The 16,863-nt window shown below is 45.8% G+C and overlaps 1 protein-coding gene across 4 annotated transcripts in view; it reads right to left on the reverse strand.

Moving 5' to 3' along the window:
* PTPRG (protein tyrosine phosphatase receptor type G) overlaps positions 1-2,816 on the reverse strand; it is a 706,326-nt gene extending 703,510 nt beyond the window's left edge. For 2 of the 4 annotated variants that reach the window (XM_072785567.1, XM_072785566.1), the window contains exon 1: positions 2,402-2,816. In XM_072785567.1, the coding sequence (XP_072641668.1) occupies positions 2,402-2,486 (85 nt within the window). In that variant the 5' untranslated portion in view covers positions 2,487-2,816. The remainder of the gene's footprint in view (positions 1-2,401) is intronic. The other 2 variants (XM_072785569.1, XM_072785568.1) reach the window with 1 other exon arrangement.
* Positions 2,817-16,863: the final 14,047 nt, after the last annotated feature.

Consider the following 16,863-nt stretch of genomic DNA (forward strand, 5'->3'; position numbering starts at 1 on the left):
CCACCAGTGGCTCGGGGGCGCCCCCTGAGGTCCAGAGGCGTCGCGGCACCCTCGAAAAACGGAAAGCCGGCGTCTCCCACGGCTCTGACATTTTAACTTTGCCCGGTTCCAGGGGCTGCTGGCGGCACCCTCTCCAGAGGCACTTGTCCAAACCCCTGCCCCTTCTTCCCTCTCCCTTAGGCTCTGAGGGGCGAGGAAGCGTGCTATTTCACCTCGCGGCGTGGGCACGGAAAGGAGACGTGGAAGATGAAAACTGTCCAAGCCCCACGAAGGCGGCATCGCTGGAGGTCCCATTTTGGATTTCAAGCTTCCTCAGACACCAGGAAAAAGAAAACCACGGCCAACCCACTGGCTGCCGTCCCCCAGCTAAGGAGAAGGCCAGAAGTGGAATTAAAATTCCTTATTTCGCAAGGCTGCCGCCCACTGCCCCCTTTAAAGCGCGACCCTTACAAAGCTCGACCCCACCGTGCACCTGAGCCCCCTCGGGCTGGCAAGTCCAAGGCACAGAAAGTCTAGAAGGAGCAGATGGGGGCGGGGGGGACCACAAATACTGAGCAAGTCTTTTAAGGGAGAGAAGGCTTTTTTTTTTTTTTCTTTTTTTTTTTTTTTTTTTTAAGGGGAAATGTCCACACCATCCCCAGCCCCGTGGAGGCAGGACCCTGGTAGGCCAACCGCAGGCCTCAGGGTTAGTGTGGACGCACGTCCTCGCGAGCCATCCGAGCTGGGTTTCTGGCAGTGGCAGGAGCTCCCTGCGGGTCCCGAGGGGATGGAGGATGTGCAGAGGGGCAAGGGGGGCTTTGCCTCTCTGCTCCTCGAAGCCACCCGTGTGCCTGCACAAGGGACACTCGCTGCCGCTCCCCGAGCGGGTCCCCGAGGGCAGCGAGAGCGCCCGCGCCCTGTTGCAGGGCGCACGATGTAGCTGGGGGACCCGCTGCACCAAAACCCTGCGCTCAGGCCGCTCGGGGACAGGCGGCCGTGAGCAGGGAGGGCAGAAACATCAGGGCACGTTCCTGTCTTCCTTCGCTCAGATAACCCCCTACCTACCTCTGGGTAGCCAAGAGCTACTGGATGAGAGGGCAGAAAAAAAGGAGGGGTTCCCTATCCTCAGAACAGCGAGATCAAAAAGCGAATCGCCCCCTCCTTCCCACCCGTTCCCCGACTAGGGCAGAGGACGTGGCCTCCACCCCCGGGGAGGGGGCCGGACAGACTCCGAGGAGCACCGGGGTGTAGGTGTAGCCGGTGGGGGGTGGGGGGCTGCACTGGGGAGAACAGGGGTGGGGGTGTCTGCACGAGGGGCGAGGGAGGCGGCTGGCCTCTGCCCTGCGGGAGGCTCGGCCAGCGGAGGGCTGGAAGTGGAGGGTCGCCGAGCCGCACACCGCTGCGTGTGCTCATTTATCACCGTCACCCGTGGCCAATACTGTTCCCGTCTTAAGCCGGCCAGAAAGAAGCGAGTCTAGTCTAGGTCGGCCAGCCGGGAACAGCCTGCAAAAGGGCAAAGATGAAGGTAGGCAGGGCGCGCGAGACAGGAAGAAAATCCGCCCCGGCGCGAACAGCCACCCAGCCGCCGACCACCCCCGCCCCCCTGCGCCCCCACTGGAGCAGCCCCGCCGAGCAGAGTTGCAGGGTGCAGGGTGCAGGGGCCGCCGCGGGCCGGGGCCGGGGGAGAGCCACGATCTCCCTAAACCGCCCGCTCCCAGCCCCGGGCCCCCGCGCCCGGGAGGGCTGCCTCACTCCAGCACCAGAGCGCAGCCCCGCGGCGCCCCAGCCCCGAGCGGGGGTCGCCCCTCGCCCCGGGCACGAGAATGCAGGCTGCTGCCAACATCCCCGATCCTCCACCGTCAGCCTCCAGCTTCCGTCCTCCTAACCCCAGCCTCTCCAAAAAGGGTCAGGAGGCAGCAAAGCAAAGTCCCCCTCCTCCGGAGCTCCTTCGATCCTCTCGGGGGCGAGGGGCGCACCTTGGGCCCCCCCCCCCCCAAACCACAGAGGCATCCTCTCCCTGGCCCTAGGCTCCTCGACCGCCCCCAGAGCTCTCGCTCTCCCGAACGCTGGCGGATCAGCAAAGCGATCTTTTTTATTATTATTATTATCTTCCCCACTCGGGCTCTCCGAGACATCCCCCCCCCCTCCCCACCCCCGCCACGAACCCAAGCAAGAGCAGACCCCTACCGCCCCGGTCCCCCTTCCCGGGCAGCTCCTGCTCCCACCCTCACCAACCACCAGCCTCCCTAAACGCCGCCAGAACCAGCGGAGCGGATGCCTCTCTCCTCTCTGCGTGCCCGGCCCCCCTGCACCCTCGCTGGGGTCCCCGGGACGGGCGCCCGAGCTCCGGTGCCGCGGCGACAACTCCGCATCCCCCGCGCGCGCCGGCCAGGGCCGGGTCCGCTCCGCGGCCGGCACTCACCGGGGAAGCACACGACATAATGGAGCACGGAACTGGTGATTTTCAGGAACAAAATCCACCAACACGGTTCCAGTAACCTCCGCATGTCCGAAAACGCACATCGAAAAGAGGAAGGCAGGGGGAGGGGGGGTAAACTTGTTGAATAAGTTCTCGCCTCCGAGTGAGCCTCCGCGAAGCCCCGGCTCTTCCCCGGCTCGCCCGCTCCACGGGGCCCCCCTGCGCTCGGCGGCCCGAGTCCCCCCCGGAATCCGGGAAGCCGCCGAGCGCCCCCCGGGAAAAAAAAAAAAAAAATCTCAAAAAGTGACCGGGAACGCGGAGCCACGCTGGGGACGATCCTCGGCGGAGAAGGGCTGCTTCCCGTTCAGAAACAAGAGCGAGCCGGGCGAGCAGGGCGAGCGGTCGGCGGCCGGCGACGATGCCCGGGGCCCGGGGCGCGCAGGACCGCAGGCGGCAGCGGCGAGCAGCCGGAGATCCCCAACTTGAGTCGGCGGCGCGGCGCAGCCCGGGAGCCGGCGGGCGGCGGCGGGGCTGAGCGCGGCGCGGCGCGGCGTCTCCCGGCTTCAGGCAGGCAGCTCCTTCCAGGGCCCGGGGAAGGAAGGAGGCATGTTTGCGCGCGGGGAAGGGGAGGGGAGAGGCGGGGGGAGCGAGGAGCCCCCCGAAATAGAAACGGCCGGAGGAAACGGAGGAAAACACAAAGGATCTCAGAGGGGCGCAGGGGCGAGGGCGCCTTCAGTCCATGCTCCTGAAAGTTGTGGCTCCAGCGCAGGCTGGGGAGGAACGAGGAGCGCGGGGCTGGAAACTGGCCATGCCTCCATACAGGAAGTAACATGTGAGCATGGATCCTGGCAGAGACTTTAAAGCCGGCGAGCGAGCGAGCAGGGGGCGCGCGGCGGCGGGCGCGGGGGCGCGCGGGCCGGGGAGGGGGGAGCGCGCGGCGGCGGGCGCGGGGGCGCGGGGGCGCGGGGGCGCGGGGGCGCGGGGGCGCGGGGGCGCGCGGGCCGGGGCCGCGGGCGGCGGGCGCGCGCTCACCGCGCTCTTAAAGCAGCCGCTCTCGGCTCGCGCGTTGGAGGGGGTCCCGCCGCCGGGTTCTCCCCGCGCGCGCGCGCGCGCTTTCGCGCCCCCCCCCCCCACCGCCCTCCACCCGGGTGCGGGGCTGCGGGCTCGGCTCAGCCAGTTTGGCGGGGGGGAGCTGGGGACAGCTCTGGCCGGGTCCCCGAGACACGGAGGAGGGCGGCTGCCTGGTTGAGCTGGCGAGTCTTTGCCAGATTCCAGTTCTGCGAGCTCTTAAAGACGCCGAGCGTTGCGCGGGCTTGGCGAGAGGGCGCCTCTCCGTGCGCGTTGCTCGCAGATCCCGGGCCTTTGGAGAGAGGGGCTGCATTGGGGTCGGAGGAGAGGACGGGGGTCGGGCGGCTGCCTTCCTCCTTAGGGCAGGGCGGAGGGCTTCCCAGCTCGGCTCCAGCAGCGCCGCCGCGGGGCGCGCCCTGCCCAGTCCCCGCTCGCGCCCCCAGCCCGGCACAGCCCCCCGCCTGGAAACAAAGCCGAGAGAGGCCTGTGCACTCGGGCTGCGTCGGGATTTTTTTTTTTTTTCTTTCTTTCTTTCTTTTTTTTTTTCCCTCCTTTCAGGCTTCCATTGGCCGAGTCCGCGGCTGGGGGTGGGGGGAGGGGAAGATATCGATCCCAGGCTTGCAAAACGCAGCCCTTGCGGTCGCACACCCTCTCCCCCCTCTCGCCGCGACGCCTCGGCGGCGGAGTTTTCCCAACTCGCAGCTCGGCGGGAGCAGGGAAGGTTCCCGCGCTCGGGCCGGGCGGTGCGGAGAGCGCGGGAAGTGCGCCCCTCGCCCCGGGCTGGGGGAAAGCAGCGCCGCGGGGCTGGCCCGGCTTCCTGGCGGCTGCCCGGGGAGCGGCTGCCTCGTTAGCAACCCGGGAGAGGAGAGGCGTCCGGTGGAAACGGGAGGACTGGGCTTATCTGTAATGAGTTTTGTCCCTGGGCTCTCGGTGAGAAGATCCTTATCGCTCAGACTTCTAAGCGCCCTATTTTCTCCCCTTCCGCGGGTGCCGAGAGTGGGGGAGGCCGGCTTCTGATGAAACGCTGTAAGCGAGCCAAGGTAATTTGCCATTTGTAATTTTTGCCTAATTTTTCCGCCTCTGTTTAGAAAGGCTTTCTGACAAATGTTTTTAACGCGCCCCTGCTGTTTGATCCCATCACACGGGGCCCCCCACCCACCCACCCACCCAAACATCCCAACCGGATGCTAGGTTTTCAAATAATGTACAGATGTTCGGAGATCCTCCTGCAAGATGTGATGAGGGAAGCAGTTTCACACCCACACTTCCAAAAGAAAAACCTTTGAAAAGTTACGTTTGGGGTTACAAACTAATAAAAGCCAGGAAGTTCCCGGGGAGGGCCCAGTGCTCTATCTTTAGCCGAACAGGGGTGAACACCCACCCTCAGTGTGGGTAATGAGTTTGTTTGCTTTGGAATTTGCTCCTTCCTGGTTTTGTTGGAATCCTGACTCCCCCCCATAAATGCTTGAGGCTCAGTTTTCTCGGGAGTGTTGTCTTTAAGGGATGTCCCTTTGTCAGCAGGAGCCGTGAGAGGGGTTAAAATGGACCCTGCTTGTCTGGCTACCTTACTAAAGAGTGAATGGTAAAATCCCGTGTAATTTGAATCAGAACAGAACACACCTGGGTAGATATCCCCAGGTGAGTTTCCTGCTTTGCAACATGTACATAATAAAAGCTGCCATTTGTGGAATGCCTGCTGCCATTCCAGGCACTGTTGCCGAATTCTTTCCACCAAGTGTCCATTCAACAAATTCATTGAGCGCTTACTGTGCAGGGCATAGTAGGAACACTACACTCCCGGGTAGCAAAAGGGCAAGACCTGTGACCTTTATGCAGCTTAACTTCCCAAGTGCAGGATACATTCTCCCCTGGAATGGCTACAAGGGTTCTGCCAGCAGGAGGGATTATTTTATTTTATTGACAAAGAAGCATGCTCAGAAGAGTAAAATAATGGATTCCCCAGCTAGTGAGTAGTAGAGCTAGGATTCTGAGGCCTGTCTGCCTCCAGAGATTTGCAAACGCAAAGAAACTGATGGTTTGAGAAGACATTGAAATGTGGGTGAGAGAAGTGGCTTAGGAGTGGGGGAAAGCTCACATGGGTTTGGAGAGTAAATTGCCACCACCCTTAGGTATAGGATGCCCCACCCTAAAAATTAATGTTGAATTAGATCCAGGCTGGTGACTGTCCTGGGGCACTAGGTCGATGTTTTGCATACTACTTTTGAGAGCACCCACCCACAACCCAGGCCTCACCACGTCCCATAATAAAACAGAAATTTGAATGAATGCCACACAGGATGCCTTTTCATTCATTCTACGACCAATTACAGAACAGCTCATACATACCAGACACTGTATCAAGTGTTGACAGCACAGAATGACCAGGCATTGAACCTGACAATGAGCCCATGTGATGATTACAACCCACCTCCCAGGAAATGTGGGAACTGCACAATATGGTGAGCACCCCAGGAGAGTTGGTGTGAGGGGCCCTGGGAGTGCCAAAGGAGGGAAAACATACCCTGATAAGGCGACAAAGAGAGAGGGCTAGTATTGGTAATAAATTACCCCCAAACTTAGCAGCTTCAACAGTACATATTTATTATCTCACAGCTCTGTAGGTCCAAAGCTGGTGTGCAGCCTAACTGGGTCTTCTGCTCAGGCTCTCCCCAAGGATGAAATCAAGGTGTCTACCGGGCATCCTCAACTGCAGCTCAGGGTCCTCCAAACAGCTCATTCAGATTATTGACAGAATTCAATTCTTTGTAGTTGTAGGACAGAGAGATTCCTATTTTCTTTCTGGTTGTTGGCTGGAGAGAGATCTCAGCTAGTGATGGTCTTCCCGTCCAAGCCACGCGGGCCTCTCACATAATGGCCGCTCGCCCCTGCCAACAAAGAATCTCCCTACAGACAGCTATGTAGGAGTTTTGGGAGTGACCATCCCATCACTTTTGGCGTAAGATATAACCTAATGGAGTAACTATCCGATCACATTCATAGGCCTAACCTACTCTTGGAAGAGGGGATTATACACCATGAGGTAGAATTTGGGGGACCATCTTGGGGTTCTGCCTACCATAGTGTTGGTGATCCATTTTGAATATAGACTGACAGTTACACGTGATCACTCTCAAGCCAGTTTAGTTGACTTCTGATGTGACTTATACCTGTTTGAACATGGGTGACTTAACTACTTCATGCCTGTTTCCTCACTTATAAAGAGAGAGTAATAACTGCCCCTACTTCTAAATTGAGAAGATTAAAATGAGTTAAAAAAGAGTGAAGTAAAAAAAAAAAAAAAAAAAAAAGAGTAAAGTACTGGGAGGCCTGGGTGGCTCAGCAGTTGAGCATCTGCCTTTGGCTCTGTTTGTGATCCTGGAGTCCCGGGATCAAGTCCCATGTTGGGCTCCCTGCCTGGAGCCTGCTTCACCCCTCTGCCTATGTCTCTGCCTCTCTCTGCGTGTCTCTCATGAATAAATAAATAAAATCTTCAAAAAAATAAAAAATAAGAGTGAAGTACTTAGAGCAGTGTAGAGTACCTAATAAGCATTTAATAAATGTAAGCTATTACTGTTATCTGCTCAACAAGCCTATGCAACAAGGGGTGAACATGTTACTTTCTACCTGTTTAACTTCCATGTCTTTTCTTCCAGTAACAGCACCCCAGTTTTCCTTTGTACCAATCACTGGATGGTCTTGGTCCTTCTTCCTCCAGTGCTATCCTCTACCTTTCTACCTCACTGGTTCAGCATGGACATATGTCCCAGCCTTGACCATTTGGAGCATCTCAACCTTCTGGCCTGATGGGGTTAGTAACAGCCACAAGTTTCCACTGGGTCCAGTGAAAGTCAGACTTCCTCCTAGGTTTGTCAAGTTGGATGACTGATGACTTTAAGCCTCAGCAAGAAAGGAGGGCTCCACTTGGGAGGTGCCTGATTGAGAATGAAGCTGATACTCAGTGGAAAAACAAAGTGGAGAGAGGGAAGCCAACAAACCTCTAACTTAATCACTTGAGTCCTTAAAGTAAGTCCTACTGGAAGCCAGACCAGACCCCTGGACTTCTCAGTTACTTGAGCTGATAAGTTCCTTTTATTCCTTTTGCCCTTTTGAGTTGAGTTTTTATTAAATTGAAACTAAAATCTTGAAACCTAGAACTGATTGCAAAAGATCAGTAAAATATCCACACTTTACAAAGAAAGAAGCAGGAGCTCTTAGAAGTAAGTGATTTAGCCAAGGTGATTGAGATAGTAAACAAAAGACTCAGATCTACTGTATCAATCATTTATTGTTGTGTAACAAATCACTCCAATATGTAGTAACTTGAAACACTTTTTTTTTTAGATTTTATTTATTTATTCATGAGATACACACACAGAGAGAGGCAGAGACACAGGCAGAGAGAGAAGCAGGCTCCACACAGGGAGCCCGACGCAGGACTCCATCCCAGGACTCCAGGATCACGCCCTGAGCCCAAGGCAGACAACCACTGAGCCACCCAGGCATCCCTTTTTTTTTTTTTTTTTAAATGTTGATTTTGTAGGCCAGCAATTTGTGCTCAGTTAGGCAGTACTTCTGCTGGTCATGTCCGAGGTCACTCATGCAGCTCTAGCACCAGCTGCCAGAGCCTCAACTAGGTCTGCCTGGTCCAAGATGGCCTCACTCACATGCCTGGCAATTAGTGCTGTTGGCTAGGACACCTCAATTCTCATCCACTGACAATTCCAGCAGCCAGTCTCAGACTTACTCACAAAATGGTCTTGGGCTAGTAGGAATGAGAGTGGAGGCTACAAAGTATCTTGAAATCTAGACTCACCAGAGACATCACATCACTTCCATTGCAATTTATTGGTCAAAGCAAATCTAAAACCCCCAGTTTAGGAAGAGGGAGAAATAGACTCTAATTCTTATGGGAAGAAGCAGCAAACTCTCCTTGCAAATGGGGTATGAAAATGAGGATGAGAGGAATGGTGGCCTTTGCAAAAATCTAATCTGTTAAAACTAAATGATGCCTGTAAGTTAAATAGTGTCTCCCTAAAAAAAAGAAATGCTGAAGTCCTAACCCTTAGTACCTCAGAATATGACATTATTTGGAAACAGGGTCTCTACAGAGGGAAGTTAAAACGAGGTCATTAGAGTATGCTAATCCAATATAATCAATGTCCTTACAAAAAGAAGAAATATGGACACAGATGCAGACAAGTACAGAGGGAAGGCAATGTGCAAACATGGGAAATAGATGGCCATGTGACTGAGGTGACACATTTATAAGCCAAGGAATACCTAGGATTGATAGCAAACACTGGAAGCTGGGAAGAAGCAAGAAAGACTTTCCCTACATGCTTCAGAAGGAGCCTGGCCCAGGCAACACTTTGATTTTGGACTTCTAGCATCCAGAACTGTGCACCAATAAATTCCTGCTGTTTTAAGCTACCCAGTTTATAGTACTTTGTTAGAGCGGCGCTAGGACACTGCAGAGAGGCCATTAACCTTTTCCCCTTAAATGGTTTTCACGTATAGACAAACCACACTTGTGACTATGTTTTCAAATTCACAAGTAAATCTTTGCAAAAAAAAACAATGACAACAGAAAGCCTAGTCATTCTGACTTCAAAACCAGAGGCAATGTTTATTTTAGGCTAAAATAAATAAAGACAACAAAATATGTTTATTCTGAAAAATTATAAAAAAGAGAAACTTCAAAGACCTCTAATAATGATTCTTGTCATTATATAATGCCCTATATTCAGTGGCCTAAAGAGAATGAACAAGTAGTGGCACTATTTTAATACACTATTTAAAAGTAGGATTAAATACTGTCAGCAAAAATGATTGATAAAGCCATTTTGGTTACAAGTAACGGAAGCACTGGGGCACGTGGGTGGCTCAGTGGTCCAGAGTCTCTCTGCCTTGGGCTCAGGTCATGATCCCGGCATCCTGGGATCGAGTCCTACGTCGGGCTCCCTGCAGGGAGTCTGCTTCTCCCTCTGTCTATGTCTCTGCCTCTTTCTGTGACTCTCATGAAAAAATAAATAAAATCTATTAAAACACACACACACCAAATGGACTAGTTGGGGCAAAGAAAGGAAGTTAATGATTTCTATCACTGGTGGGAAGTTTAAAGCTTTAGGTAAACTGTATCCAGGGTCTTCAATGATGACTCCAAATTCCCTCTTGAGCTCTGATGGTTCTGCTTACCTTTCCTTTGACTTTCTTTTCTGGCTCTGAGTGATACCTGTTCTCAAATGGAGATGTATCCCAATTCCATACTGACTCCCCAAAATGTGTTTTGATTGACCTTGCTTGGGCTCTATACTTCTGCCTGGACTAAGGTAACAGACTTGACAAAACGTAATAGATACAAGGCGTACTTTGATTTTCAGCACACTAGAAGAATATGGAACAGGAGAAATATAGGCAGCAAAAAAAGTAGCTATAATCTCATTTAAGCCTTGACAACAGTCTTCTGTGGTGGGAACTATTATTATTCCTATTTTAAAGAGGCTCTCCACTGACCTTGAGTCCTGGTGCCAGCTAGGTCCTAGGACCCTGGGATCAGGACCTGAGCCTCAAAGAGAGGCTCAACCAACTGAGCCACCCAGGAACACCTCCCCCCATTATTTTTATTTTAAACAAGTAAAAAATAAGGCATCAGACACTGGGGTCATTGGAAGTACCGCTACCAAGGAATGCGAGGTAAGGTAGAGGCTCAGTCACTGGAATACACGAGGTTCAGAAGATAAGTCTTAAAGCCTAGCTACCAGACCTAAATGCTAAAGTCAAAGCCAAAATCACAGTAACATGATTCACAAACATGGTGGGTCCAAAGCAATCAGAGATGGTGGTAACAATTCATGAACAAGAATCTTCATCCCACTATCTCCAGCTAAAAATTGGAAAAAAGTACATTTTCAACTATAGCAGATCAATTAAATAGTTCTATTTATCTAGTGGAATATTAGGCTGCTATTTAAATGAAATTGTAATTGCTTTCGAAATTGAATGTGTTAAAACCTAAAATAGTTTTCACAGACATAATATTTTCCACAATTGCAGAAAATAAAGGGATTTGAAATAAATATGAAATATATGGAACCAATGGATTTAAGTTTTCTGTTTAGGATTTCTGTTAATGAAGGAAGCTCCCAAATTTTTCCAAAGAGGCAGGGTTTTTTTTCACATATACAATATCTCAGCAACCTAACCCCCTAAAAAAAAAAAAAAAAAAAAAAAAAAAAACAATAAAAAAGGAAGGAAGGAAGGAAGGAGAAGAGAAGAGAGAAAAGAAAAGAAAAAAGAAAAGAAAAGAAAAGAAAAGAAAAGGAGAAAGGGAGAGAAAATTCTCATGCAGAATATTCCTTGATAATGCTAAATGCTGGTAAAAATGCAGTGAACTGGGTACTTGTATAGTACTAGTGGCATATGATTTGGTAAATGTCCTGAAAAAATATTAGTCAATATATACAATGAAACTTGAAAATATTTATATCTTTTAGCCCAGGAATTTAACTTTTAGTACTCTCTTAAAACAGAGATAATAGGGGCACCTGGATGACTCAGTTGGAAGAACATGTGACTCTTGATCTTGGCATGGTAAATTAGAGCCCCATCTTGGGTGTAGAGATTACTAAAAAATAAATAAATAAACTTTTAAAACAGATAATAGGTGTCAACTATACTTAAATTTTAAAAAAGAATAGGGTGGCCCAGCAGTTGAGGATCTGCCTTCAGCTCAGGGCATGATCCTGGGATCCGGAATCGAGTCTCGCATTGGGCTCCCTGTAGAGAGCCTGCTTCTCCCTCTGCCTGTGTGTTGTGGTTTTTTGTTTGTTTGTTTGTTTGTTTGTTTGTTTTGTTTTTTTATTCACGAAAGACACACAGAGAGAGAGGCAGAGACACAGGCAGAGGGAGAAGCAGGCTCCCTGCAGGGAACCCAATGTGGGCCTCCATCCTGGGACTCCAAGATCACACCCTGAGCCAAAGGCAGATGCTCAACCACTGAGCCACCAGGCGTCCCCTTCTCCCTGTGTTTCTGCCTCTCTCTCTCTCTCACTCTGAGTCTCTCATGAATAAATAAATAAATCCTTTTTAAAATAATAAAAAGAATAAATAAAATACAGTACCTAAATAAATAATAAATAAAATAATAGAGGGATCCCTGAGTGGCTCAGCGGGTTTAGCGCCTGCCTTAGCCCAGGGCCTGATCCTAGAGTCCCAGGATCGAGTCCCACATCAGGTTCCCTGCATGGAGCCTGCGTCTCCCTCTGCCTGTGTCTCTGTCTGTGTCTCTGCCTCTCTCTCTCTCTCTCTGTATCTCTCATGAATAAATAAATAAAATCTTTAATGAAAAGATGAGCTTTGCTCATCTAAAAATAAATAAATAAAAGTAAAATAATAGAGACATATTCATAAAGGATTATGGGAAAGTATTGTCGATCATTGGGGGAAAATAAATGTTAGTTAAAAAAAAAGAGGAGGATCAGAAATAAAAATCTTTCAAAAATGGTTATAAAGGTGTTCCTTGCAATAATATTTATAACAGGAAATTATACATAAAAACAACTGAAACAAAAAAAAAAAACAACTGAAACACCTATCATTGATATAATAGATTATTACATAGGATTTAAGTTATATTTATGAGAACATGGGAAAAATGCTTACTTTGCTTTGTAAGGTAAAAATGGAAACACAGATTCATAGTTTTAGCTTAACTCTATAAAAAATAAATATATGTATGTTACTGGAAGAAAATACACTAAAATATTTTAAATGATTACCTTAGGATGGTAAAACTACCAGTAATTTTTATTTTCTTCTTTATATTTCTGATACCTTTAAACTTTTTAAAATAAACTTATTTTAAAAAAACAAAAAACAGAGACGGGCACTTGGGTGGCTCAGTCAGTTGAGTGTCCAATTCTGGATTTTGGCTCAGGTCATAACATCAAGGTTGTGAAATTGAGCCCTTAGTTGGGCTCTGTGCTGGACTCTGTCCCTCTCCCTCTGTCCCACACCCCCTCTAAAAAAAACAAACATTTATAATAGTGACATCAACATCATGGTGGCGTAAGATGTCTCTTGTTTTTGTCGTAACAACAAAACTTGACATTCATCCACAAAAATGTACTTGAGGAAGCTAGGGGATCCAGCACCATTCATGAAGTAGCCCAGAAGGAGTTGCCCACCCATGTATCAGAAAATAGGCCGACAGATCTCAGTATCAACTGTGTACCCTGCAGTGACCTGCAAACTGGCTCTAGCTCCTCTTGGCCACAGTCTGAAAGCCCATGAAAAACAGTGTCTTAGACTATCACTTACAGACGAGAGAGCCTCTGTGGATGTCCAGGTTTCTGGAGGAGAAGTTCCAGTACAACACTGGAGAAAATTTTTTTCTAATTTTTTAGTTTAATTTATATATATGTATATATAAAACTTATATATACATTTATATGTTTGGACACATTAGAATGGTTATTTAGCATAGACCAGAGAAGGAGACTGCTACTTTAAAATGCACAAACAGCACGCAAAACTTCAAAGAACATGAAAAAACAAAGAAACATGAGGATCACAATAATCTTCCAATAATCAAACCCACAAACATGAAGAATAGAAGGAGGCTTAAATACCCTACTTTTCACAATGGATAAATCATGTACACAGAAAATCAAGCAAATATTGGATTTGAACCATATTTTAATAACCGAGTGAACTAGCAGACATGCAGAATACTCCATCAAACAGCAGCAGAATACACATTATTCTCAAGTGTACCTTGATCATTCTTCAAGATAGACTATATAATGGTCACAAAACAAGTCTTTGCAAATGTAAGATTAAAATCACACCAAATAGGGACGCCTGGAGGCTCAGTGGTTTAGCACCTCCCTTCCACCCAGGGCATGATCCTGCAGTCCTGGGATCAAGTCCCACATCGGGGTCCCTGCATGGAGCCTTCTTCTCCCTCTGCCTGGGTCTCTGCCTCTCTCTGTGTCTCTCATGAATAAATGAATAAAATCTTAAAAAAAAAAAAAACATACCAAATATCTTTTGTGACCATAGTGATATGAAACTAGAAGTTAGTAATAGGAGGAAAACTGGAAAATTCACAAATATGTTAAAATTAAACAAAGTACTTCTGAACAACCAATGTGCCTAATAAGAAATAAAAGAAAATTAAATATTAAAATATCTTGGAAAAAAAAGGGAAACATAACATGCCAAAACCTATAGGATGCTGCAAAAATAGTACCAAGAGGGAAGTTCACAGTGATAGGTTGTAAAAACATTTTTTAAAAGAAATATCTCAAATAAACAATATAACTTTACAACTCAAGGAACTAGAAAAAGATGAACAAACTAAGCCCAAAGTTAGTAGAAGGAAGAAAATGAAGATTAGAGCAGAAATAAATGAAATAGAAACCAGAAAAATAATAGAAACAATCGATGAAAAAAGCTGGGGTTTTTTTTGAAAAGGCAAACCAATTTGATAAACTCTTAGACTAAGAAAAATAGAGGGAAGACTCAAATAAATAAAATCAGACATGAAAGAGACATACAACTGACACTAAAGATACATAAAGAATCAAAAGAGGATATAATGAAGAATAGTACAACAAAAAATTGAATAACTTGGATGAAATGGATAAATTCCTAGAAACATACAACCTACCAGGACTGAATCATGAAGAAATAGAAAATACGAACAGAATGATAACAAGTAAGGAGATTCAAAAACCTCCCAAAAAAGAAATCAAAATCAAAACCTCCCAAACAAAGAAAAATCCAGGGCCCGATGGTTTCCTTTGTGATTTCTATCAAGTATTTGAATAGGCATTAACACCAATCATTCTCAAACACTTTCCAAAAAATGAAGAGGAGGGAACACTCCCAAACTTATTTTACAAAGCCAGCATTACCCTGATACCAAAGTCAGATAAGGATACTGGAAGAAAAGAAAACTATAGGCCAGTATCCCCATTGAATACAAATTCAAAAACTCTCAATAAAATAATAGCAAACACATAAGAAGGATTATATTGCATGATCAAATGAGGTTTATCCCTGGGATACGAGGATGATCAATATATACAAATCAATACATGTGATACTCCACATTAATAGAATGAAAGATAAAAATCATATGATCATCTTCATAGATGCAAGAAAAAGCATTTGACAAAATATAACATCCTTTCATGTGAAAACACTCAACAAATTTGGCATAGAAAGAATAAACCTCAATATAAAAGGCCATACATGATAAGCTCACACCTTACACCATATTCAACAATGAAAGACTGCAAGTTTTTCTTCTAAGAGCAGGAATAAGATAAGAGTTCACATTCTCGCCACTTCTATTCAACATAGGATATCTGAAAGTCCTGGCCAAAGCAATCAGGCATGAAAAAGAAATAAATGAAAGACAAATACCACATGATTTCACTTATATGTGGCATTTAAGAAAAAAAACAAATGAGCAAAGAAAAAAGGAGAGAAAGACCAAGAAACAGATACTTAACTATAGAGAACAAACTAATGGTTATTGAAAGGGATGGGAATAAAGGAGTGGGTGAAATAGGTGATGGGGATTAAGAATGAACTGGTCATGATGAGCACTAGGTGACATATTGAATTGTTGAATCTCTATTGTACACCTGAAACTAATATATAACTTAAGTATGCTGGAATTTAAAAGAAAAAGAAATAAAAGGCATCCAAAATAGTAATGAAAGAGTAAAATTGTCTTTGTTTGCAGATGATATGATCTTATATATAGAAAATTCTAAACACTGCACCCTAAAACTATTGGAACTAATCAATCAGTTCAGTAAAGTTGCAGAATTCAAAATTAACATATAGAAATTAATTGCATTTTTATACACTAATAATGAAATATCTTAAAAAGGAATAAAACAATCTCACAATAGCATTTAAAAAAATAAATTACTTAGGAATGAACTTAACCAAGGAGATGAAAGATCTGTACACTGAAAACTATAAGACTTAGATGAAAGAAATTGAAGAAGATATAAATAAATGGAAAGACATCCCATATTCATGGGTCAGAAGAATTCATATTGTTAAAATATCTATCCTATCTAAAACCAGCTATAGATTGAATGCAATCCCTATAAAATTCTGAATACTAATAAGTGAGTTTAGCAACGTTCTAGGATACAAGGTTGACCTACAAAAATAACTCATATGTCTATATATAGACAGTAAATAATAGGAAACTGAAAACCAAAAAACTAATTTCCAATACATCCAAAAAAATGAAATGCTTGGGTATAAGTCTAGCAAAACATATGTAAGATCATTATACTGAAAACTACAAAATACTGATTAAAGAAATCAAAGTAAAGCTAAATATAGGAAAGATATACCATGTTCATGGATTGGGACATTCATTATAGTTAAAATGTAAACTTTCAATAAATCTATAGATTTAATGCATTTCTAGTCAAAATCCTAGGAGGACCCTTATCTAGATACAGACAAGATGATTCTAAATGTATGGAAAAGAAAAGGCACTAAAATAGACAATCAATTACAAAAAAACAAAGAATAAAGTTGGAAGCCTCACATATTACATGATTGTAAGACATACTATAAAGCCATATTAATCAACTCAATATGGTGTTGGCGGAGGTTTAGACACATAATACAAGGAAATAGAAAAAAAGAATTCAGTAATAGATCCACAAATATGGCCAATTCATTTTTACAAAAGTACAAAGGCAATTTATAAGGATTTCTCTCAATGAATGATATTGGACAGTTGGACATTCATTGCAAAAAACCCCAATCCTTAGCCTATGCCACATACCTTACACAAAAATTAACTCAAAATGGATCATAAATCTAAATTTAAAACATAAAACAATTAAAAAATTTAGAAGTCTTAGTGAAAATCTTTGTGATCTTGGGTTAGACAAATTTTTCAATAATATATCAAAAGCACAATTCGTAAAAGAAAAAATCAATATTACTTCAGCAACATAAATAATTTTGTTCTACAAAACACAGTTAAGAGACTGAAAAGACAAGCTACAGATTCAGAGAAAATATTTGCAAATCACATATCCAACAAATGACTTTAAAGAACTCAAAATTCAACAATAAGAAAACAAGCAAAAATGGGCAAAAGATATAAATGGACACTTCACCAAAGAAGATATATGGGTGACAAATACATGAAAAGCTGTTCAACATAATAATGTATTATGAAAATGAATATTAAATCATAATAAGATATCACTACGTACATATTAGAATGCCTTTTTATTTTTTTTTGAGATTTTATTTATTTATTCATGAGAGACAGAGAGAGAGAGAGGCAGAGACAGTCAGAGAGGAGGCAGTCTCCATTGTAGGTACCCCAATGTGGGACT

This window comes from Canis lupus, chromosome 19, assembly GCF_048164855.1.
Source record: "Canis lupus baileyi chromosome 19, mCanLup2.hap1, whole genome shotgun sequence".
In the NCBI taxonomy this organism is placed as follows: Eukaryota; Metazoa; Chordata; class Mammalia; order Carnivora; family Canidae; genus Canis; species Canis lupus.